General features: G+C 41.8%; 1 protein-coding gene across 1 annotated transcript in view; it reads left to right on the top strand.

Annotated features, from left to right (window-relative positions):
- The window catches only part of ADAMTS19 (ADAM metallopeptidase with thrombospondin type 1 motif 19), a 355,301-nt gene that overhangs the window by 236,467 nt on the left and 93,856 nt on the right, over positions 1-24,978 (top strand). The window contains exon 13 of the mRNA XM_044291002.1: positions 2,511-2,683. Coding sequence (XP_044146937.1) covers positions 2,511-2,683 — 173 coding nt within the window. The remainder of the gene's footprint in view (positions 1-2,510; positions 2,684-24,978) is intronic.

Raw genomic sequence — 24,978 nt, 5'->3', positions numbered from 1 at the left:
ATACTTATACATGTTATTTGTATTCTTGTAGTTTTACCAAACAATCCTGTTTTACCGATCAATCAACAATCCTATTTTACCAATCAATCACACACTTTTACAATCTCTCATTCAAGCGCATTGCAGAGAGAGTAAAACCTGTTGACCAATAAACAAGTTAGACTACAAAGAACAGTCCTCTTATTTGGAAGACAGGAATGGTTTGTGCTGAATCTCAGACTGCACATTGTGTGAACCTGTATGAAGACAGAACAGGTACAATGATAGGGAGCAACACTATCGCAGCTCCCTGTCATTGCACCCGCTATTTAAAAAAATATATACACTTTTTGCACTTTTTTATATTCGGCAAAGAAGCCGAATCGAGTTTTCCAAAAGTTTGCTCCTCTCTAATAAATATATTTTATGTTCTATCAGTCTTATTTATCCAGCACAGTGATAAACAGGGTGTTCTAGTAGTAGTAGAAAAATAGTTTTAACCTCTACTGTGTTCTCTTCTGTCTCTTAGGGCTCATGCACACAAACATATTTTATTTCCGTGTATGTTCCGTTTTTTTGCAGACCAAATGCGGAACCATTCATTTCAATGGGTCCGTCCAAAAAACTAACAGAAGTTACTTTGTGTGCATTCTGTTTCTATGTCTGTTCAGCAAAAAAATAGAACATGTCCCATTATTGTCCACATTACGGACAAGAATAGAACTGTTCTATTAGGGGCCAGCTGTTCTGTTCTGCGAAATATGGAATGCACACGGACGCCATCCTTATTTTTTGCAGTTCTGTGTTTTGTGGACTTCAAAATACATATGGTCGTGTGCATGAGCCCTTATACCAATTATCTTCATGTTGCTCCAAGGCACCTAGTTGCAATGGCTATAACTGTGCAGCTCATGCTCATTAGTACATTCTTTCTCCTCTAAAGACCAGAGGAGGAAGTTCACCTCTGAGCATGCCTGCAATTAGTGTTGAGCAAATCCACGTATCTGAAGTGGACTTCAATCCGAATTTCATGGAAAATTTGATTTGCCACAAAGCCAGATTTCCTCGTGCTTCGTGGTAATTAATAATTTTTTTATTTAATCAAGATGGCTACAGTAGCCTCTTCATACTCAAATAGATAAGGTGAGTATTTTTCTTTTAACCGACTAACCCATGAAGCCCTAATTTTTTTTTTATGTCAGATGCCTCGATCAGTGATGAAAGCGACATTTGAGGGGTTCAATGACTGGGAGCGGCGCAATTGCCACCCCCCATCTTTGCACCCACTAAACTTCGATCATCTCTACCTGCAGTCATCTCAGAACAAGACAGGAAGACAGAATTAAAGTTGTTGTCTGGGAATAAGTAATTTTTCACTGTTACACGTAGCATGTCTCTGCTCTGATCCTGCACTCCATTTCCCATGTGTCCATCTTCAGTTGCATAGCTTGTTTAATTTGTACCTGGCACAGGCATGATACTCTTCTCTGTTGTGACTTCAGCAGTGATGCGTTTCTCATGGAGATGTTACGGCTGTGGTCCTGTGGCTGCAAAACATGTCCAAATCATCACCCCTACACCACCATGCTTGGCAGCTGGCATGCTTGACAGCTGATCGGCTGAGGTATCAGGAGTTCCACCATCACAGATCTGATTCTGATATTGATTACCTATCCAAAAGATAGGTCATCATAAAGCAGACAACCCCTTTAAGCCATGATGCTATTTTGTTTTTTGAAAAAAAGAGTCTTTCTCCTAGCAACCCTTCCAAAGAAGTCACATTTGTTCAGTCTTTTTCTAATTGTACTATCATGAACTTGAACATTTAACATGCTAATTGAGGCCTGTAGAGTCTTAGATGTAGCTTTAGTTTGTTTGCAGTTTCTCTGAGCCTTAAACGGTCTGACCATGGGATGACATTTTTGGGACACTCCTCAGGAGATTGTCAACCGTCTTGAATGTTTTCCACTTGTGAATAATCTTTCTCAATGTAGAATGATGGATTTATGATGGACCAATTTTTTGTAAATAGCATCAGAACCCTTTCCATATTAATAGGCAGCAATAATTGCATTTTTGAAATCATTGATATATTTCCAACTTGTCATTGCGTTAACACATGCCTGAATGCTCCAGACAAGAAAACTGCCACAACTTCTGCTTTTATAGAGGTGGTCACACTTATTGATGATCAATTAATCAAGGATATTTGATTAGCAGAACCTGGCTGCTACTTACTTTCTTAATTCCTATTGAACCAGAAAGTGTGTACTTAATTTTTCAAACACAGTTTCTGTATTTTGGCCTATTTTTTTCTAATAAATAATGATAATCGTGTGTTGGTCTTCACCTGAGGTTGTATTTACCTAACTCTAAGACCTTCTAAGAACCAGATATTTATTATTATATCCTGATACATAGAATGATAGAATTTAAGAGGGTGTATTTAGATTTTTTTTTCATGACTGTATATTATAGTCACTAGATGCTGGCTTCTTTTTATACATAACTCTATTATTTCTTTCTTGTAGCCAAAGCACTGAAGGTCGACAATGCAATGATCCAAAAATACAATATAAAATATGTGAGAACCCACGCTGCCCTCCTGGAGTGCCCGATTTCAGAGACTGGCAATGTCAGACCTTTAGCTTCCGCTCTTCCTACCATAAGCAGAAGCACCGTTGGCATGCTGTCATCAATGAAGGTATTTTTAGAGCATGTTCAAGTAAAAAGATATCATACTTGGTATCTATTCATAATACAGTAAACTTCCTTTAAAGTGTAACTACCATATATATATTTTTTTTCTTCTAATGGATAAGGACAATGATAGAAACAATTTTTCTAATACACTTTATTTAGAGACCTGGTACATTTATATGTGAAAATTTGCCCTGAAATATCACTTAGCAGTGGCCTCTAAATGAGCGTTGCTAAAGCATGTCCATCTACATAGTACAGAGCAGCGTTCACTGTGAAGATGGCTGGGGTTAATTCTTTTTCACTCCCTTCTGAATCCTTTATAGAATTAACATATTTACTATAACTATATACTTTCTCTGCCCTCCTGCTATATTGACACTGATCAGGGGAAATAATCCTTTTGTATCCCCGGTGCACTGAGTAACCAGCCACTGGGAGATGCAGGGCAGATTGTACAGTCAGCACTGGCTATTGAGCAGGAGAGACAGGGAGTTGCTGATTTACAACACACACATAGTAACATAGTTTGTAAGGCTGAAAAATGCATCTGTCCATCCAGTTCAGCTGGTTATCCTGCAAGTTGATTCAGAAGAAGGCAAAAAAAAAAAATTTGTGAGGTAGAGGCCAATTTTGCTCATTTTAGGGGAAACAAAATTCCTTCTTGACTCCAGTCAGACAATCAGAATAATTCCCTGGATCAACGACCTCTCCAAAAATCTAGTAACTATAACCTGTAATATTATTAAACTCCAGAAATAAATCCAGGCCCCTCTTGAACTCTTTTAGTGAATTCACCATCACCACCTCCTTAGGCAGAGGGTTCCATAGTCTGACTGCTCTTACCGTAAAGAATCCTCTTCTATGTTTGTGTAGAAGCCTTCTTTCCTCTAGATGCAGAGGCTGTCCCCTCATTTCAGAACTTTTTCCACCTTTAATGTGACCTATAAACTGTACAACTCAATTTAAAAACAAACTGAAATCGTTTAGGTAGAGGGAAGAGAAAATATAAAAATAAAATAATATGGTTGCATAAGTGCGCACATCCTTAAACTAATACTTTGTTGAAGCACCTTTTTATTTCTTACAGCACTCAGTCTTTTTGGGTATGAGTCTATCAGCATGGCACATTTTGACTTGGCAAGAGTTGTCCACTCTTCTTTGCAAAAACACTCCAAATCTGTCAGATTGCGAGGGCATCTCCTGTGCACAGCCCTCTTCAGATCACCCCACAGATTTTCATCAGATTCACGTCTGGGCTCTGGCTGGGCCATTCCAAAACTATACTTTTTCTGGTGAAGCCATTCCTTTGTTTATTTGGATGTATGCTTTGGGTTATTGTCATGCTGAAAGATGAATTTCCTCTTCATGTTCAGCTTCCTAGCAGAAGCCTGAAGGTTTTGTGCCAATATTGACTGGTATTTGGAACTGTTCATAATTCCCTCTAGCTTAACTAAAGTCCCAGTTCCAGCGAAAGAGAAACAGCCCCAAAGCCTGATGCTGCCACCCCCATGCTTCACTGTGGGTATGGTGTTCTTTTGGTGATGTGCAGGTGTTTTTGGGCCAAACATCTTTTTTAATTATGGCCAAAAAGTTCAACCTTGGTTTCATTAGACCATAACATCATCAGACCATAACATAGGAATATCTCAGGGAGTCCACGATGCCCGGAAAGCGGTCCACACAGCGATCCCCAAGATGGCACGATGGATGATGTTGAAATATACCTGCCAATATTCGAGAAGGTGGCTGTAAGGGGGAGTCTACCCAGAGACCAGTGGGCTGAGGTCATCGCTCCGTTCCTGGCATCAGGACCCCAACAGGTTTACTTTGATTTACCGAACGAGCAAGCAGCAGAGTACTATAAGGTCAAGGCTGAGATTCTGTTGAGACTGGGGGTGAATGTGTTTGTCCGGGCCCAGCGGGTGCATCAGTGGGAGTTTAACCCGGCTGAGCCAGCGAGACCCTAGTATTATAATTTGCTGCATCTCTTGCAAAAATGGCTGCTGCCTGACGTACTGAGTCCCACTGCTATGCTGGACTGTATTGTAGCTGACAAATTCTGGAGGGCATTGCCACGACCCCTTTAGCACTGGGTTGGCCAGATATCTCCTACTAGTGCCCTGGAGATTGTGGACCTGGTCGAATGGTATGGGGCTACTGAGGAACTCTAGGGGTAAACTTTGGGTATAGACAGTCATGGTATGCCAGAAGGGGCGGTGCATCAGACACTCCAGAAACTCTCAATAACGAACCTTTGTGTCAGGTAGAGATAGGAGTCACTCCCGTCGTGACTCTGCTCGATTTAGGGAGTCAGGTGACCCTTGTGAGGGCTTCCCTGGTGCAACCCACTGAGTTTATGGGGCGGAAAGTCTGGGTGCTCAACGTACATGGAGATTTAAAAGAGTACCCCACTGCTCTGGTGTCCCTAAGCACGTGTGCCGGCAGGCGGATCCATGAGGTGGCTGTAACCACAAGCATGCACTATGACTTGATATTAGAGACTTTCTATTGTTCCCAGCCCTATGGCCGTCCATTGTACATACTGATCCTGGAGAGATAGAGAAAGCTCCAGTAATGAGGCCTGGCCCAGTTGAGGTGTTAGAACACAGGAAACCCAAGGCGGAGGGCCCATAGTAGGTCCGGTGGATAAGGGAGAGACAACCCCACGGAATAGGATAGGTAGGGAGCATAGGAAGATAGCTCAGCAAGCCCAGAGTCAGACCTATAATCGAGCATCTGGGGTCCATAACTTTAGCCGGGGAGATCCGGATTTGGTTTGTGCCCCGCCTGTGGACAGTAAGTTCTGCGCTAGGTGAAAGCGGCCCTACGAGGTACTCGAGAAAATTGGAGATGTAAACTACAAGGTACACCAGCCAGGGTGGCGAAAGCCGGAACAGGTTTACCATGTTAATTTATTCAAACCTTGGAAAGATAGGAAACCTGTACTGAAGACAGACTGAGGCCGCGTTTTCTAGGGGAGGAGGCTCTGGCCCCTCTGTCTGATGCAAGGGAAGCGGTTGCCACAGTAAAAATTGCTGACAGCCTACCTTATAAACAGGCTCAGGAGGCCAGGGAGTTTGTTAGTCGGAACACGGATGTGTTCTCAGACCTTCTTGGACGCACTTCCACAATTCGGCATGACATTGTCACTGAGCCTTAAACGAAAGTCCGGCTAAAACCATACCGGGTACCCGACGCTCGGCGACAAGCCACAGTAGAACAAAGGGCAGGTCTGTTGCAGGGAAATGCGGATGCCCTGTCCCAGGGTGCACACTGTTTGGCATGTGTTCACACCCTCAGGTTTGAACAAAGGGGGGGGGGGGGTATGTGACACTGTGAAAGGTATTGTCTGGGAAAACAGGTATTTTCCTCCCAGTGTGTGCTGCTGGACTGATTGGCAGCCAGGTGGGGTCAAACACCGGACAGGATCTCAGGTGCCGATCCAGGGTTTTGACAACACCTAACTGCTTTTAAAAGAAAGCTGGAATCAGCAGAGGGGATCTCTCTGTGTTGGGATCTGAGGCTTGTGCCGAGGTTATGGGCTGAGACTCGGGTGTAGGGGAAACAGGCCTCCAAATGCCTGCTTATGGACTTGACGAGGCAGAACTGCCAGCAGGGTGTGAACTAACACCCAGGAGATAAGGTGACTTTCTTGCTTTATGAACTTTTCATGTGTGTAAACAAACACCAAGACTGCAAAGTGACTTGCGTTTTGTGCTATACCTTATGTGTGAATAAACACTGAAGTTTTGCTTTACAAACTGGTTTTTGCCTCTGTACTGCGTCAGCTTACCCTGCCGACCTGAGCGAAATATATATCAGGCCTACTGTAGCTAGGATAACAATATACAACAGTAGAACAATTCTGGCAGGTTTAACAAGAAAAAGGTTACCACGCAGCTGTTAATGAACACATATACTGTAACTGTGACCTGCTGTTGATGATGATCACACACAAGCTTACTGTATACTGTAAATAACAGCTCGTTCGTTCCTCCTTGCTAACTCCTAATATTGCACAATCCACTATAGCTGCAGCAATACTAGAAACAAAGTCCAACTGCTAGGGCACACAGACATTGGTGGACCAATTCCTCAATTAATAATATTATGAGCACAGGAAAATCCTCTAAGCAACAGTTCTTTAAAGGGGTTCTGCAGTTTGTTTAAACTGATTATCTATCCTCTGGATAGATCATCAGCATCTGACCGGCGAGGGTCCGATACCTGGGACCTTCGACGATCAGCTGTTTGAGATGTCGGACCCTCGCCGGTCAGATGCTGATGATCTATCCAGAACCCCTTTAACTACTCAGTAGAAGTCCCAGTCATGTCTACTCACTAGTTTGTGCAGCAAGACTGTTACCATTTGATCCAGTTTGAGGTTGCAGTATTTAGACTCTTGGATGAAAATAGGGAACTGTGAGAAACCTACTGATGCTTCTTTAGAGCCAGGTCCCCTCCTTTCAGGAGCTGATAGGCACTCCTTCTTTGCTCCTTGCAGGTGTCTCTCACTGTTAATTACTCTCCAGCCATGTGCTCTCCCAGTCCTTTTTCTCTTTAGTCTCCTCCCCCAAGCCCCCCTCCCCCCCCAGCTCATCCAGCCTCTCCTTGGTAACTCCTTCTGCCTTAGGTTCAAAAGCATAGAGAAAAAAGTGGTGCTGAGAATTTTAGTTTCAAAAACCATTTATTGGTTTATCAAATACTGAGCATAAAAGTCATTACATCGGCAAATGTTAAATCAAAGAACATAAAACAAAAATATTCTTGGAGTTACACGCAACAAACATCACAGTAGGTTATGAGTCATTGGATAATACATACATAATTATATGTGGAGAGAGAAAGGGCGTCATTCACATAAGCCAGTCTGAAGTCACAAAGAGTTAGAGAGAAATGCTGTATCGGATGTTTGAAGAATGAGGGGAAGCTATCCAAGGTTCCCTTTCAAAGGCGGCATACGTGTCGGTACGAATGGCTGAGAGCTTTTCACATAATAATATTCTATTGACCCTATCCAGGACAGCCTGAAAGGATAAGGAATTTGAACGCCATTTAAAAGCTATGTGGATCTTGGCTGCCATGAGTATGAATTGGGCAAGCTTGAATTTGGCAAAGGGCAATCTATGGGGTTTATCCCCTAGCAGACAGAAGGTAACTGTCATTGGATAAGGGTATCCCAAAACCGATGAGACTAAATTTGTCACCTTGCTCCAAAACCTCCCAGCCATTCGGCATGACCACCACGTATGTATCATAGACCCTATCTCACCGCACCCTCTAAAGCATATCGGGGATACCTCTGGGTATATACTATGTAAGCGGGCTGGAACCATATAAATCCTATGGAGCACCTTTACCGAGGACTCGGCCAAAGTGACTTGCCAAGAGCCCTTCGTAAGGGTTGTAGAACGCTCCGACCACTTGGAGGGTGAAAATTCTCGGCTTAAGTCCTCTTCCCAAGCCCTCATGTACGGCATCTTATAGCCAACTGGAACTGCATTGAGTGCTGCATACATTCTAGACAATAACCCCTGTCTGTACAGAGAAAAATTGATTGAACGCTCAAATGGTGTTAATTCTATGGGGCGGTCCGACGGCATAATTGTTCTGAAAAAGGAGAAAATTTGGTGCATGGTATAGCGCTCTCTAGTGGGAGGAGAGAACTTCTCTATAAAATCCGTAGCAGAGATCAGCCTACCTCTATTCAAAAATTTGAGTAGGGAACATAGGTTATTGTTCACCCACCAATCCAGTACGTGCGACTGAGTACCTGGTAGGAAAGCAGGATTCCCCAACAGATTTTCCAATGGCGAGGGTCTGCCCTGCAGTGTAGACTTAAATCGGACCGACCTCCAAAGTAGGATAGAGTAGTATGACAGTATTGAGTTAGTATGCAGAACCTGAGGAATGGGAGAGGTTGACCAAATTAAGGCCCTCCAGGTGTAGGGTTTAAAGTTGTTGAGCTCCATCCCGATCCAGATAGGGTGTTCTCGCGGGTCAAGAAGGGTCAGGAACATCTGGGCCAATCTCGCTGCCCTATAATACTTCACAAAATCGGGTACTGACAAGCCTCCCTGGGTTCTATGTCTACACATCGTCGTTCTAGATATACGCTGCCGTTTATTTGCCCAGATAAACTTCATCACATCTCTCTGTATGGACACCAGGTCCTTGATAGGGACTGGAACTGGCAAGGTTCTAAACAAATATAGTAACCTAGGTAGGACTACCATCTTGATTATGTTTATTCTACCTATCCAAGATATTTGCATGGTTTGCCATGCCAGTAAGTCCTGTCGTATTTTACGATATATGGGCAGGTAATTGGTCTTATAAACTAGGTTCAAACTACCTGGTATCTGGGTCCCTAGGTAAGTAAAGTGCTGGGGTCTATATTGAAAGGGGAAATTATGCATTATTGCTAGCCTAGTAGAGTCCGGGGTATTGCATAAAAGTAACTCGGACTTGGCATGGTTAATAGATAGGCCTGATGCTTTAGTAAAGGATTCCAGCAGTTTCATGAGGGAAGGAAAAGTAATTAAGGGGTTAGTAATAGTGAGTAGCAGGTCGTCTGCAAACAGACTAAGTTTATATTCTGACCCCCCTGTCATGAATCCCTTTATGTCTGGGTGTGATCTAATATGAGTAGCCAGGGGTTCTATGGCAAGGGCGAATAAAGCTGGGGAAAGGGGACACCCCTGTCTCGTACCTCTGTTGATGCGTATGGGGGAGGGGCTAGTTGTGGGAAGTTTAAGGTAGGCCTCCGGAGTAGAGTAGATAGCCTGTATAGCAGCCAAGAAGTGACCATTGATACCCATTCTTGAGAGGACCTCATACAGATAGGACCAGGCTACAGTATCAAAGGCCTTCTCAATATCAAGTGCTAGGAGAGCTAATAGGGTTTTGTGCTTGCTAGATGAGTGGATAATATTCAAGATTTTCCTGATATTGTCAGGGGCCTCCCTTCCTGGTATAAACCCAACTTGATCTTTGTGCACAAGGGATGGTAGAAATCTCTTGAGTCTATTTGCTAATATAGAGGTGAAGATTTTATTATCAATACTTAGGAGGGAAATCGGTCTGTAATTGGATGGGAGTAGCGGGTCCCTATTGGGCTTGGGGATAACTGTAATGGACGCTTTAAGAAATTCCTCAGGAGGAATAGACCCCTGCAATAGTTGGTTACAATAATTCGTTACATGGGGGGTAAGATGGTGACTAAATTTTTTATAATATAATGCAGAATACCCGTCAGGCCCAGGGGCCTTGCCTAATTTCAGGGAATTAATGGTATAGGTCACTTCGTCCGCCGTGATCGGGCTGTTAGTTCAGTTTGAGCTTCTGCTGTTAATGAGGGAAGTCGAATAGATGATAGGAAACTGTCAGTTTGAATACTAGTGTCACTTTCCGGGGCAGAGTATAGGGATTTATAATAATTATGGAAGATCGTATAGATGGTGTCAGGATTGGAAGTGACCTGTCCAGGCCTGGTACGTATCTGGAAGACCTGATTGATCCTCTGTTTAGACTTGAGTTGACTTGCTAATAGTTTGTCCGGCTTATTCGCATATTTATAATAATAGGAGTTGGTCCACCTAAGAGCTTTTTCAGTATTGTTCGAGAGTACCATATTCAGTTGTTGTTTAGCATCTTTAATTGCTTTGAGTAGGTATAATGTAGGGGATCTTTGGTGCGCCCAGACCAACCTTTCCAACTTGGCCTCTAACCCTATTTGAGCATGAGACCTCTCTTTCTTTCTCTTGGAGGCAACTCTAATTAACCTTCCCCTCATAAAGGCTTTGTGGGTCAGCCAAAGTGTCATAGGGTTAATTTCAGGGGTATTGTTGTCAATGAAGAAGCCCTCAAGATCCTCCTGTAGTTGGGTGAATACGGTGGGATTAGTAAGGATGGATTCATTTAATCTCCACTGAAAGGAGGCTGTCGTTTGACCGGGTATCAAAAAATCGGAAATAACTAGATCATGATCTGACCATGATGATACCACGTGCCTAGAATAAGACATATATGGTAAAATAGAGGTGGATGCTAATATCATGTCAATTCGAGTGTAGAGTCGATGGGCAGGTGAGTAGTATGTGTACCCCCTCTGTGGGCCATTGTGTTCCCTCCACGTGTCCGCCAAGGACAATGAGTGCAGCACCTGATCAATCAGTTTCACTTTTGATGCCGGGCGAGGAGCAGCAGGGGGAACAGAACGGTCCAAGACCGGATGTAGTGTAAAATTGAAATCCCCACACCACAATAACTTCTGAAATGTAAGGGTTTCAATCACCTTGCCTACAGATTCGAAAAAGTGAAGAGGGTCATCTGTGGGTGCATATGAATTAACAATACAGTAGGATTCATCTTGATGGGTTCCCACCAAAATCACATACCTCCCATTGGGGTCAATACAAGTCTGCGTTACAGTGAAAGAGAATGAATTTCTAAGTAAAGTGATAACTCCCCTGCATTTTGATGTAAAAGAAGAGGAGTGGAAGTTAGAATATTGTGGGTGGAAGTGTTTCGGGTGTGATGTTGTAGTAAAGTGCGTCTCTTGAAGACAGATGACGTCAGGCGTATGTTTAAGGTAGGTTGCAAAGGCCGCTTTCCTTTTCATGGGGGAATTAAACCCCCTTACATTGTGTGATATTAGTTTACACATAATAGTTTTATAAAGAGCAAATCTCTGTAGAGATATGTCCCGACGTCACCTACCCCCCGAGACACCTCCACCCTAGCCCTTTCTCTCACATTAGGACTCACAGTGACATTAATGACCGCATAATCCAAGAAAAAAACATCAAAACTGTAAAACAGTATAACATCCTGAGGGAACAGGAAATGTAAAGTGGAACCAAAAGGTTCCATCCTTGAAATTGAACAAGGTGGGATATAAGAAAAAGGAGTCAGCCCATAACTGGCCGGCATCACCTTCTCATAACATCCCATAATCAGGGGTAGCATGAAAGTCCGCAGTATCGAGACCCTTTAGTAACAAAACTGGCCCGACTAGGTATTTAAAGGACACGGAACTGAAGTCCCCATCCGCGGTTAATGCAAGTAATCCTGACTGTTACCACACTCTGGACGCGCTGGGATGAAAAGTCAGGTATTCCGCTGTCTGGTGGATCCATTCGAGGCGGATGGGACTTTTGTCCAAACTCTGGCTGGTCTCTGTGGTTTCGGCGAAGAAGAAGGTAAGTCTTGATGATCGCATGGGATCCCGGCCCGCCTTAGTGCTTCTAGACCCTCCGCCACAGTATGGATCGTATGTGAACGTGAGTTCAGCTGAAAGGACAAATTGAAGGGAAACCCCCACCGGTATCTGACATTACTTTTCTGCAAAGCCTGCGTAACCGGCCTCATTTCCCTACGCCTGCGGAGAGTGGATGGCGCTAGATCAGCATAGAGGTGGACAGACGGTGGTAGACCAGGAAGGTCAGGATTGTCCCTTGCTGCTGCTAAAACTTTGTCTCTTGTGTCAGGGTGGTGGAACTTAAGGATCACATCCCTAGGGAGATCTGGATTCCGCGGCTTCCCCAGAGATCTATGGACGCGGTCCATCTTCAGAAAGTGCGGTTCTGACTGGGGGAGTAGGGCGGTGAACAGCTCAGACAGAGTGGATTGTAGGTCATTAAAAGACTCAGGCAGACCTCTAACTCTAAGGTTGCCCCTCCGGGACCTGTTTTCGAGGTCTTCTATCTTAAGTTCCAGTTCCGTTAGCTGAGCGTCATGGGAGTCAATGTCCTCTCGATCGCGGCCTAGTGTGTCAGACAAGTCGTCTGTTCTCGCTTCCAGGTCTGAGACTCTGTTACCCAGATCCTGGATTTGGCGTGTAAAGTCCGAGACCGCTTGGGATAGTTCAGCCTTGAATAGGGCCGCAATGTTCTTGTATAAGTCCCCCTGACCAACCTGTCGATCTGATGTTTCTGGTGGAGGGTCGCCTCCCTCCGATGAAGCTGGGCTGGCGGGAGTGTTTGGCGCGTCCGCCATGACAGTCTGCCTGGTCATTCTAAAGATCTCTGGCAAAGTCTGCGACGGGACCGGAGTACCCGGTATTTTAGATTTCCCTTTGGTGCGGGTCATCTTCGGGGACCCCTGCATCGGGTTTCAGGATAGTTGGAGCCCGGTAATAGGCGCTTTGGATAGGGTTTTCTCGAAGTGCGGAGCGGAGCTCACTGAAGCATGTCCTCCTCGTGAGCCGCGCGCATGCGCCCCCCCCCCCCGTGCTGAGAATTTTAGTCCAGTGCACTTCAGGAAAATAATTGCTGATGCTTGCTACTGTGAATCCCTGTATGGTATTAACAGCAGTACCAACTGTGCGTAATGCTTCTCCAACAGGGCTTACATATAAAAATACAAATAAGTGGAAATTAGTTTAAAAAAAACTAAGTTAATGCAACTGCCAACCCAAACCATCTTATTATTCAAATTATCATACATGAAAACAACTAAACCCATTCTAATATTTAGTAATTATTTTTAAATAAAAAGAATAAAGAGTACAATTTTTAAAACTTTTTGCATAGTCTATTAAAATGAAACAGTTACTTTAAATGTTATAAAAATCTGTCAAAACAAATTGTAGAAATGATTTGATTACTCCTACATTTCAAAGTTATGGCCATTAATCCACCACATGTGCAAAACCACTAAAAACTCTAGTCATCATTGGGATTAATCCTCCACATACAGTATCTATCAGGCAAGAGATGACCAAACTGGAGGTTGACATATTGGCAATAGTATGTTCACAAAGAACGGCAAACAATCTGCAGATTTTGTTGCAGATTATCTTATAGATTTGCTATAGATTTTACCCATGGTAAAAATCACCTGAAATAATTGACATGCTGCACATTCATGTGCAGATATTTTCCACAGTGTGTGGATGAGATTTGTTAAAATCTCATCTACTTTGCTGCTAATGTTATACACTTTTAGGTTGCAGTGAATAAACTGTTATCTCAGATTATTTTTTATTTCATTTTTTTACTTTATTATTATTTATAATTTTTCGTAGAAGTTTTTATAAAAATTCAGGAAATTAGAATTTGTAAAGAAAATTACAAATTGAACATGATCTCTTTACTACTGCGAAGTGTTGCAGGTTGGTGTAGAGGTCGAAAGGCGACCCATATAGATGAACAAATAGATTCTAAACAGGTAACTGGACCCAATTTTTGTACAAATTTGTGTTACATCTAAATCTGAATTTTGGGTGATTTGACTCATGCAATTGTTAGGGGGAAAGAGGGGTGGGGGAATGAAAAACAAATGAAAGACTAGAAAGAAAAACATGAGTTCTATGAGACTTCAGAGTGTTATGCACAGAATTTCAGGCCAGTTGGAGCACTTTCGATTTGCGAAGAAACAATTTGGACTTAAAACTAATTGGTCAACTGTTTTGGCCAAATCGAACCAGTATTGAATTGTGAATGATTTGCTCATCTCTAGTCACCAACAGATTTTCTGTATTGGAACCACAGATTTCTACTAAGCAAGTCATTATAACCTAAGGAATAATGAATGAAAACCTTCTAAAGCAGATTTCACTTTTTATATTTTACATGCACCATTAAACACCTACAATCCTGCGTGCTTACTATAAAATTTACATATTTTTTAAGGTTCTTTTTCTGAAAACATTGTACAGAATAGGCTTATACAGTACATATAGAATTAAAAAAAAACTTCACTTGAATAAAATGAATGGTTATACTGTTAATCCCTTCCGGACACCCACTAAGATGCTTCTCAGCATTTACTACCTCTGTCTGGTTCTTCAGGGCACATATATGTATTAAAACATTTACATAAACCTAGTGATATTTCCTTTATATGGCATTAAGCAGACCTTGGTAATTTACTGAAAGGTAATAAACTAAGTAATGGAACATAACGGAAATTTTCAGGTCAGTGAACTGTTAACTTAGACTGTTTCCCTGTTTGTACAATGAATGATACATGCTGCATTTGCAGAGGCCTGACTGTTTAACGAACAAAAAATCATCTGGAAAATGTGCAGCTCGAGTTGAAATGACATCCATGTGTACTATTGCCACTTCCCATTGTAGAGACAAAATAAAACACCAAAAAATCAGTGTGCATTCCACATTTTATGGAACGTCTGGCCTATAATAGAACAGCCCTATCCTATTTTTTGGGGGGACAAGGTGATGCGAATAGCTTTTTTTTTTTTTTTTTTCTGTTACGGCATTCCCCACATAGGAGATATTTTTTAATATTTTAATAGTTTGGACTTTTTGGGATGTGCTGATATACAATAAGTTTTTTTTATTTATTGTTTATATATTTTTTATGTAAAATTGTGAAAGGGAGTGATTTAAACTTAATATTTTGGTGTTTTTTTTTTTTTTACTTTTTTGCTTTTTATTTAATAACCATTAGCCCCCTTAGAGGATAGAACCTGGGATCTTTTGATCCCTTGTCTTATTCACCCTAATAGAGATCTATTAGGGTGAATGGGACTTTACACTGTCCCTGCTGCCCTGTGATTTGTGCACACGGCAGCAGGGAGCTTACCATGGCAGCCTAGGCTTCAGTAGCACCATGGCTGCCATGGTAACAGATCCGAGCCCCGCAATTACACTGCTGGGGTTCTGATCAGAAGCTACCACTGCCACTGCACCACAAATCAGGAGGGGAAGTGGGGGGAACCCTGTGGCCATTGCCACCAATGATTATAATACAGGGGGACGAGAGGCTGTGGCCACTGCGCCAATGAAGATAACTAACCCTGAGGGATTAATTGACACGGATCGCAGTGCCTAGTCATAGAGGTCGGGTGCCGGGTATGTGATACTGCCGCTGGCACCCGCCGCCTATATTTGAATTAATGGGTTAGCTATCTTCATTGATGGGGCAGTGTTCCCCCGCCCCAACCCCGGTATTATAAATTATAATCATTGGTGGCGCAGTGGCCACAGCCCCTCACCCCTCTCACTGGTAGTAGCGGCAGCAGCAAACTGGGGAGGGTGGGAGAGACTCTCTTCTTCTCCACTGGGCTGCTGAGGAGAACATGGCACACGCTGAGAGCAGTATGTGCCATGTTCTCTGATATTAGGCTGTGCAGTATAGTATCGATCTGGGTACCATAGTATCGATTGGATATCGATAATTCGATACTCGGTGCAACCCTAGTAGTTATTAGTGATGAGCGGCCGGGGCAATATTCGAATTTGCAATATTTTGAGAATATTTTGTAGAATATTCGTCATATATTCACGAATTCGAGAATTAACTATTATTTTCTTGATTGCGAAATTCAGCAATGTAATATTCGCGTAAAGCACGCGCAATATAGGCGTTGGTCACTTTTGCTACATTTTCCAAGCTGCTAGAAGTTTCCTGACACTGGAGAAACTGGTTGGAACGGCAGAACATTAAAATCGCTTTATATGCAGATAGAATGCTCCAATATATTTGCGATTGCGCGAATCAGCAATTCATGATGCGCATATTTTTAGCAGGTCTGACTACATATTACTGATTAGTGCACTATGTATTGTTAGTGACATCACAGCACTATGGGCCACAGTTATCATTACACTTACATCTTAGTCCACTTTTACATGTGTCCAAAGTCACTTTAGGCTGTCAGATTTATTAATGGTCCTTTAATACTGTGATAAATGTGGTTTGACGGTAGCAGTTTATCCTTCAGTAAGCGGCTTTACAACAGTCACACGTCTTTACAAAAAAAGTTGCATGTTCTATTAAAAAGTTGCATAAGATAAGCATGGTCCACACTGGAGTGAAATTGCACCATTTTTTTTTTTTTTTGACTTTTTAACCCCTTAGTGACCAAGCCTGTTTGGGCCTTTATGACCAAGCGTTTTTTCTTCCTTTTTTCATGGTCTCGTTCCAAGAGCTATAACTTTTTAATTTTTTCATCTATATAGCTTTATGAGGGCTTGTTTTTTATGGGACAAGTCGTAGTTTTTATTGGCACCATTTTGGGGTACACATAACTTTCTGATTAACTTTTATTAACCCTTTCTGGGAGGGAGATGGGGAAAAATAGCAATACTGCCACTGCGTTTTTACATTATAAATTTTACGGCGTTCATTTTTCGGTACAAATAACATAATATCTTTATTCTCTGGGTCAGTACGATTACAGTGATCCTAAATAATTATATACTTTACTACTTTTTTTTCCAATAAAACCCCTTCTATTAACCCCAAAAATTATTTTGCATTGCCACTTCAGAAGACCCATAACTTTTTTTTTTTTTTATATGGAGTTGTGTGAGGGCTTGATTTTTGAGGGACAACTTGTATTTTTTTTAATTGGTATCATTTTGGAGTAAATGTCGCTTTTTAATTGCTTGTTATTAAGTTTTTTCGGTGGAAACTAAGAATCAATTAGAAATTCTGTCTTTTTTTGTTTTTTTACGGCGTTCACCATAGGGGATAATTTATGTAATATTTATGTAGTCCGGGTCGTTACGGACGCGGCAATACCAAACATATGGGGGATATTTTCTTTTTGCAATTTTTTCATTGAAAAGCGTATTTTCAATGGAAAAAATGCATATTTTTTTATTTTATGGAATTTTTACTACTTAAAAGTCCCACAAGGGGACTATAATATACAGTATTTTGATTGCTTTTAAAATGTAATGCATTATCTCTATAATGCATTACATTTCAATAGCAATGCTATTCAAAGATTGACCAGCAGGCTGCGCCAGAGAGGCACAGCCTGCTGGAGAGAACTGCAGACAGGCTCGGGGCCCTGATCGGAAGCTAGGTAAGCTTCACAACACATCAGCACCCTGCGATCGCATTTTCGGGGTGCTGATGGGAGACAGAGGGAGTCCGCTCCCTCTGTCACCACTTTACATGCAGCAGGCGCCATTGCCCGGGTCGGCATTTCTGCTGGTCAGGGCTGTTAGAGCAGGGCCCTGGCTCTCATGTGAAAGCCGGGTCCACGCTCCCCGCTGCACGGGGGAGCCCAAGGCCCCTTAGTGACCGCAGTAAAAAGGCGTATGGGTGGTCACTAAGGGGTTAAATATCTCCCACAAACTATCTGTATTATATATATAAGCTGTCTAACCATATAGCTAATGTAATGAGTGGAAAGCCCAGAGCACAGCAATGACACTGCTGTCTCTCTCAGAACTTGAAAAAACTGTATAAAATGGCTACTGGGGAGGTTCCTATATAGTAAGGGGTAGGCAACTTTCCTACTGGTTGATTGGTTGCTAGGGATGTTGCTATGCTCAGACAAAGACATTGCAGCCTTCTCATTGGCCCACAAGCAAGAAGCAGGGAAGGATCATGGGTTCAGATGAAAAAAAATCTAGAATATCCGACAGTATGAATATATATCACTATATTCTAAATATTTGCGAATTCTCGAAGTGCCGATATTTGCGATTAATATTTGCTATTCAAATATTCACTTCCAACACTAGTAGTTATACCATTAAACGGAGATGGTGCGTAATAAAAGGCAAATATTCTATTTAAAATGAAAAATATTCTATTCTACGGCTATGAGGACAGAGTTAGGGCCCATGCACATGGCAATGCAGTGTTTATATACAATGGAGTTATTCGAAGATATTATAATTATGGATACCACATAAGGATGAGAGAACCAATTCAGACAAAACTGGGTTCGGTCAGAACTTTTCTTTTTTTCGGACTGCAAATGAGCCCAAATATTTTCAAGTTTGTTTTGGATAAATCCACTAAAACGGAGTGTAGTGCCATTTTAGTACACATGTCGGCAGGAAAAAAGCACTAGGGAGGAAGAAGGGGTCTCACATGACCCTAAGAGAAAGTGTGGGCCCCCCCCCCACACTTTCTTTTAGGGTCATGTGAGACCCCTTCTTCCTCCCTAGTGCTATTTATGGTGAGTTCCTGTGAGATTTTATTTTTTGACACAAGTTAGTGGAATATGAGACTTAGTAAGAAAAAACAAACAAAAAAAAATATATAGAATATATATCATATAGAAGACACACACAGTGATATTTGAGAAGTGAAATTAAGTTTATTGGATTTACAGAAAGTGTGCTATAATTGTTTAAACAAAATTAGGCAGGTGCATAAATTTTGGCACTGTTGTCATTTTATTGATTCCAAAACCTTTAGAACTAATTATTGCAACTCAAATTAGATTGGTAAGCTCAGTGACCCCTGACCTACATACACAGGTGAATCCAATTATGAGAAAGAGTATTTAAGGGGGTCAATTGTAAGTTTCCCTCCTCTTTTAATTCTCTCTGAAGAGTAGCAACATGGGGGTCTCAAAACAACTGTCAAATGACCTGAAGACAAAGATTGTTCACCATCATGGTTTAGGGGAAGGATACAGGAAGCTGTCTCAGAGATTTCAGCTGTCTGTTTCCACAGTTAGGAACATATTGAGGAAATGGAAGACCACAGGCTCAGTTCAAGTTGGCAGACCAAGAAAAATCTCGGATAGACAGAAGCGAGGAATGGTGAGAACAGTCAGAGTCAACCCACAGACCAGCACCAAAGACCTACAACATCATCTTGCTGCAGATGTCACTGTGCATCGTTCAACCATTCGGCGCACTTTACACAAGGAGATGATGTATGCGAGAGTTATGCAGAGGAAGCCTTTTCTTCGCCCACAGCACAAAAAGTGCCGCTTGAGGTGGGCTAAAGCACATTTGGACAAGCCAGCTTCATTTTGGAATAAGGTGCTGTGGACTGATGAAACTAAAATTGAGTTATTTGGCCATAACAAGGGGCGTTATGCATGGAGGAAAAAGAACACAGCATTCCAAGAAAAACACCTGCTACCTACAATAAAATATGGTGGTGGTTCCATCATGCTGTGGGGCTGTGTGGCCAGTGCAGGGACTGGGAATCTTGTCAAAGTTGAGGGACACATGGATTCCACTCAGTATCAGCAGATTCTGGAGACCAATGTCCAGGAATCAGTGACAAAGCTGAAGCTGCGCCGGGGCTGGATCTTTCAACAAGACAACGACCCTAAACACTGCTCAAAATCCACTAAGGCATTTATGCAGAGGAACAAGTACAACTTTCTGGAATGGCCATCTCAGTCCCCAGACCTGAATATAATTGAAAATCTGTGGTGTGACTTAAAGAGAGCTGTCCATGCTCGGAAGCCATCAAACTTGAATGAACTAAAGATGTTTTGTAAAGAGGAATGGTCCAAAATACCTTCAACCAGAATCCAGACTCTCAATGCAACCTACAGGAAGCGTTTTGAGGCTGTAACATCTACGGTTACCTTTTGGTCCCCAACTTTCTAGCCATGTCGTAGGTTTCTTTTCCTGAAATCTACTGTGGACTAATTTATCCTTAAGAGTATGGCCTTTCCTAAAGGCTATAATTGGTGCAACAATTTTAATCCCTGTCAAGGACTCATCTCTTTCAAGTATGCTCCAATTGTTCTTGATAACTTTGCAGATATGAGAGGTCATTGGTCTAAATTTGAAAGAGAAGACAAAAGGGTGGGGATTGTATTCATCTTTTATTTCTTCTGCCTGACCACTCACGGTCAGCCCAGGATTCTTTGGGGATTTAGTCAATGTGGCCTTCTTCATGGCCTCATTGAGTAGCTTAAGTGGATACCACCTGGCCAAAAGCCTATTTTTCAGGTCCAGGGCTTGTCAATTGTAATCCTCCTCATGTTTATTAATACGTTTGAGTCTAACAAACTGGCCATAAGGTACAGCTCTTTTAACGCTGGGGGCATGATAACTCGAGTAGTGCAGGAGTGAGTTGGTGGCCGTGGGCTTGCGATACTCCTCGGTCACCAACTCACCATGTCTCACAGAAATTTCAACATCCAAAAATTTGAGGTACAAACCTCCAAACTTGGGTGTGAATAACATATTCATGTCATTAGATGTATTTAAATAATGTACAAATCGAACAAAATCAACCTTTGTGCCTGTCCACACTATAAGAACGTCATCAAGATATCTTAAATACGTGTGTATGAAGGAGAGGAAAGGATTGGAGAGCGCATAAATGTATTTGTCCTCAAATTTTGCCAGGTACAAATTTGCAAAGGTGCACGAGACTGGTGTGCCCATGGCAGTGCCAAACTTCTGCCTGTACCACGTATCCCCAAATCTAAAGGCATTATTTTTGAGGAAAAGCCCCAGTGCATCACGGACAAAGTTTGAAAACATCACACTTTTTCCGGTGCTGGTCAAAATGTCAATGACCACCTCAATGCCTTTATCTTGGGGGATACGTGTGTACAGACTTTCAACGTCCAGTGACACAAGTTGGAAACCCTCCTGCCACTGTATAGTATTCAGTACAAGCAGGAGGTCCAAAGTATCCTTAAGATAAGACGGGGCAAAACTGACCATGGGTCTAAGCAACCAGTCTACATAGCGTGACAAGGGTTCAGTCACTGACCCAACCCCAGACATTATGGGCCTGCCCGGGGGCTGGGTCAGTGACTTGTGTATCTTGGGTACAAAGTACCAAGATGGTTTCGAGGGGAAAAGTGGCAACAGTTTTTCTGCTGTCTTCCGTGACAGAATATTGAGATCAAAATACTTATGGAGTAATCTCCGTAACCTGGTGTGTAGGGTCTGTCTGTAAATCCTCATACACCTCTTTATTATGAAGCTGTCGGTGAGCCTCTGCCACATAATATTGTTTGGTCATCAGGACCACATTACCACCCTTGTCTGCCGGCTTTATGACTATATTGTCACGAGTTTGCAGCCACTTCAAGGCCTTTTCTTCTCCGACATCCAAATTCTTATTTGCTTTGGGGTACACTAAAGCTTTCACCCCTTCTAGCACTTTTTGTTGGAATATGTCAATCGAAATGCCGGCAGACAAGGGGGGATTAAATGTGGACCTGACGCCCCCCTGAAGAACGCCTCCCTCAGATTGCTGGATGGGAGTATCAAGTGACGACTCGGTCATCCATTGGAGGCACGCTACCTCTACAGGATTGAAATTGGCCATGGTACTAAAACCTAGGGGACCTATGAGAGCTGGCACCTAACCCTCCCTCTCCTCCTTTTCTATTGTGGAAGGGGCTCTACTGAATAATTTATAGCTGTAGTTGAGCCCTTGATTGAGGACCCTCATACAGTTAGGTGGTAGCACGGAGCTGGTCAGGTTAATGACTAAAATTTTGTGAGAGATTCAAAGGCACTCGATCCACTAGCTTCTCCAAGACACCTGCTTCCTTTTGTATCGCTGTTTTGTGTGTGTTTTTCCCTTTGCTCCTCCTACTTCTTGTGTGTTTCCCAAAGGGGGCTGGCTAGCCTGATTGCTGCCAGTTTCTGCCTGACCCTGTGTCATGGCATCATCAGAAACGCTAGAGTCCAGTAATCACTTCTTTTTCGCAACTGTCTGCGTTTCTTCGTGCGGTTTATTAGGTTCCAGTTGAAGATTCTATCACCATCAAAGTCCTGTTTGTCACGGAGGAATTTGTCTCTTTCTTTCTTTTATGTCGCCCTGGATAGTGATCAATCTTGCCTCCAGACGTTTATTAAAGGCACAGAACTGTTTCTCTGTGAGGCGAGTTTGTAATTCAACTCTTGCTTTTTCCAACTCTGTTTTTATATTCAGATATTCTTTTTAATTTCTTTTTTACACTGTCTCATGTATCTTTAACCCCTTAAGGACTCAGCCCTATTTCACCTTAAGGACTTGGCCATTTTTTGCAAATCTGACCAGTGTCACTTTAAGTGCTGATAACTTTAAAACGCTTTGACTTACCCAGGCCGTTCTGAGATTGTTTTTTCGTCACATATTGTACTTCATGACACTGCTAAAATTGGGTCAAAAAAGTGAATTTTTTTGCATAAAAAAATACCATATTTACCAAAAATTTAGAAAAATTTGCAAATTTCAAAGTTTCAGTTTCTCTACTTCTGTAATACATAGTAATACCCCTAAAAATTGTGATGACTTTACATTCCCCATATGTCTACTTCATGTTTGTAGCATTTTGGGAATAATATTTTATTTTTTGCGGATGTTACAAGGCTTAGAAGTTTAGAAGCAAATCTTGAAATTTTTCAGAAATTTACAAAAACCCAATTTTTAGGGACCACTACAGCTCTGAAGTCACTTTGCAAGGCTTATATAATAGAAACCGCCCAAAAATGACCCCATTCTATAAACTACACCCCTCAAGGTATTCAAAACTGATTTTACAAACTTTGTTAACCCTTTAGGTGTTGCACAAGAGTTATTGGCAAATGGGGATGAAATTTGAGAATTTCATTTTTTTGCCTAATTTTCCATTTTAACCCATTTTTTCCACTAACAAAGCAAGGGTTAACAGCCAAACAAGACTGTATCTTTATTGCCCTGACTCTGCCGTTTACAGAAACACCCCATATGTGGCCGTAAACTACTGTACGGCCACACAGCGGGGCGTAGAGTGAAAGGTGCGCCGTATGGTTTTTGGAAGGCAGATTTTGCTGGACTGTTTTTTTGACACCATGTCCCATTTGAAGCCCCCTGATGCACCCCTAGAGTAGAAACTCCATAAAAGTGACCGCATCTAAGAAAGTACACCCCTCAAGGTATTCAAAACTGATTTTAGAAACTTTGTTAACCCTTTAGATGTTGCACAAGATTTAATGGAAAATAGAGATACAATTTCAAAATTTCACTTTTTTGGCAGATTTTCCATTTTAATATTTTTTTTCCAGTTACAAAGCAAGGGTTAACAGCCAAACAAAACTCATTATTTATGGCCCGGATTCTGTAGTTTACAGAAACACCCCATATGTGGCCGTAAACTGCTGTACGGCCACACAGCGGGGCATAGAGTGAGAGGTGCGCCGTATGGTTTTTGGAAGTCAGATTTTGCTGGACTGGTTTTTTGACACCATGTCCTATTTGAAGCCCCCCTGATGCACCCCTAGAGTAGAAACTCCATAAAAGTGACCCCATCTAAGAAACTACACCCCTCAAGGTATTCAAAACGGATTTTACAAACTTTGTTAACCCTTTAGGTGTTGCACAAGATTTAATGGAAAATAGAGATACAATTTCAAAATTTCACTTTTTTGGAAGATTTTCCATTTTAATATTTTTTTTCCAATTACAAAGCAAGGGTTAACAGCCAAACAAAACTCATTATTTATGGCGCTGATTCTGTAGTTTACAGAAACACCCCATATGTGTTCGTAAACCGCTGTACGGGCACACGGCAGGGCGCATAAGTGCCATACGGTTTTTGGAAGGCAGATTTTGCTGGACTGTTTTTTTTGACACCATGTCCCATTTGAAGCCCCCCTGATGCACCCCCAGAGTATAAACTCCAAAAAAGTGACCCCATTTTAGAAACTAGGGGATAGGGTGGCAGTTTTGTTGGTACTAGTTTAGGGTACATATGATTTTTGGTTGCTCTATATTACACTTTTTTTGTGTGGCAAGGTAACAAGAAATAGATTTTTTGGCACGTTTTTTTTTTTTGTTATTTACAACATTCATCTGACAGGTTAGATCATGTGGTAATTTTATAGAGCAGGTTGTCACGGACGCGGCGATACCTAATATGTATACAATTTTTTTTATTTATGTAAGTTTTACACAATGATTTCATTTTTAAAACAAAAAAAATGTTTTAGTGTCTCCATAGTCTAAGAACCATAGTTTTTTCAGTTTTTGGGCGATTATTTTAAGTAGGGTCTCATTTTTTGCGGGATGAGATGACGGTTTGATTGGCCCTATTTTGGGGTGCACATGACTTTTTAATCGCTTGCTATTACACTTTATTGTGACGTAAGATGACAAAATGGCTTTTTTTACACAGTTTTTATTTTTATTTTTTTACGGTGGTCACCTGAGGGGTTAGGTCATGTCATATTTTTATAGAGCCGGTCGATACGGACGCGGCGATACCTAATATGTATACTTTGTTTTATTTATTTAAGTTTTACACAATGATTTTATTTTTGAAACAAAAAAAATCATGTTTTAGTGTTTCCATAGTCTAAGAGCCATAGTTTTTTCAGTTTTTTGGCAATTATTTTGGGTAGGGTATGATTTTTGCGGGATGAGATGACGGTTTGATTGGTACTATTTTGGCGTACATGCGACTTTTTTGATCACTTTTATGACCTTTTTTGGGAACTAAGGTGGGCAAAATTTCAATTTCCTAATCGTTTTTTTTTTTTTTTTTATGGCGTTCACCGTGCGGGGAAAGTAACATGACCGTTTTATAGATCAGGTCATTACGGACGCGGCGATACCAAACATGTGTAGGAAATTTTATTTTTTTCATTTTTATTCAGTGATAAATGTGTTTTTTTG

The sequence above is a fragment of the Bufo gargarizans genome, chromosome 1 (genome assembly GCF_014858855.1).
Source record: "Bufo gargarizans isolate SCDJY-AF-19 chromosome 1, ASM1485885v1, whole genome shotgun sequence".
In the NCBI taxonomy this organism is placed as follows: domain Eukaryota; kingdom Metazoa; phylum Chordata; class Amphibia; order Anura; family Bufonidae; genus Bufo; species Bufo gargarizans.
This window is presented reverse-complemented; position numbering and strand designations above follow the sequence as displayed.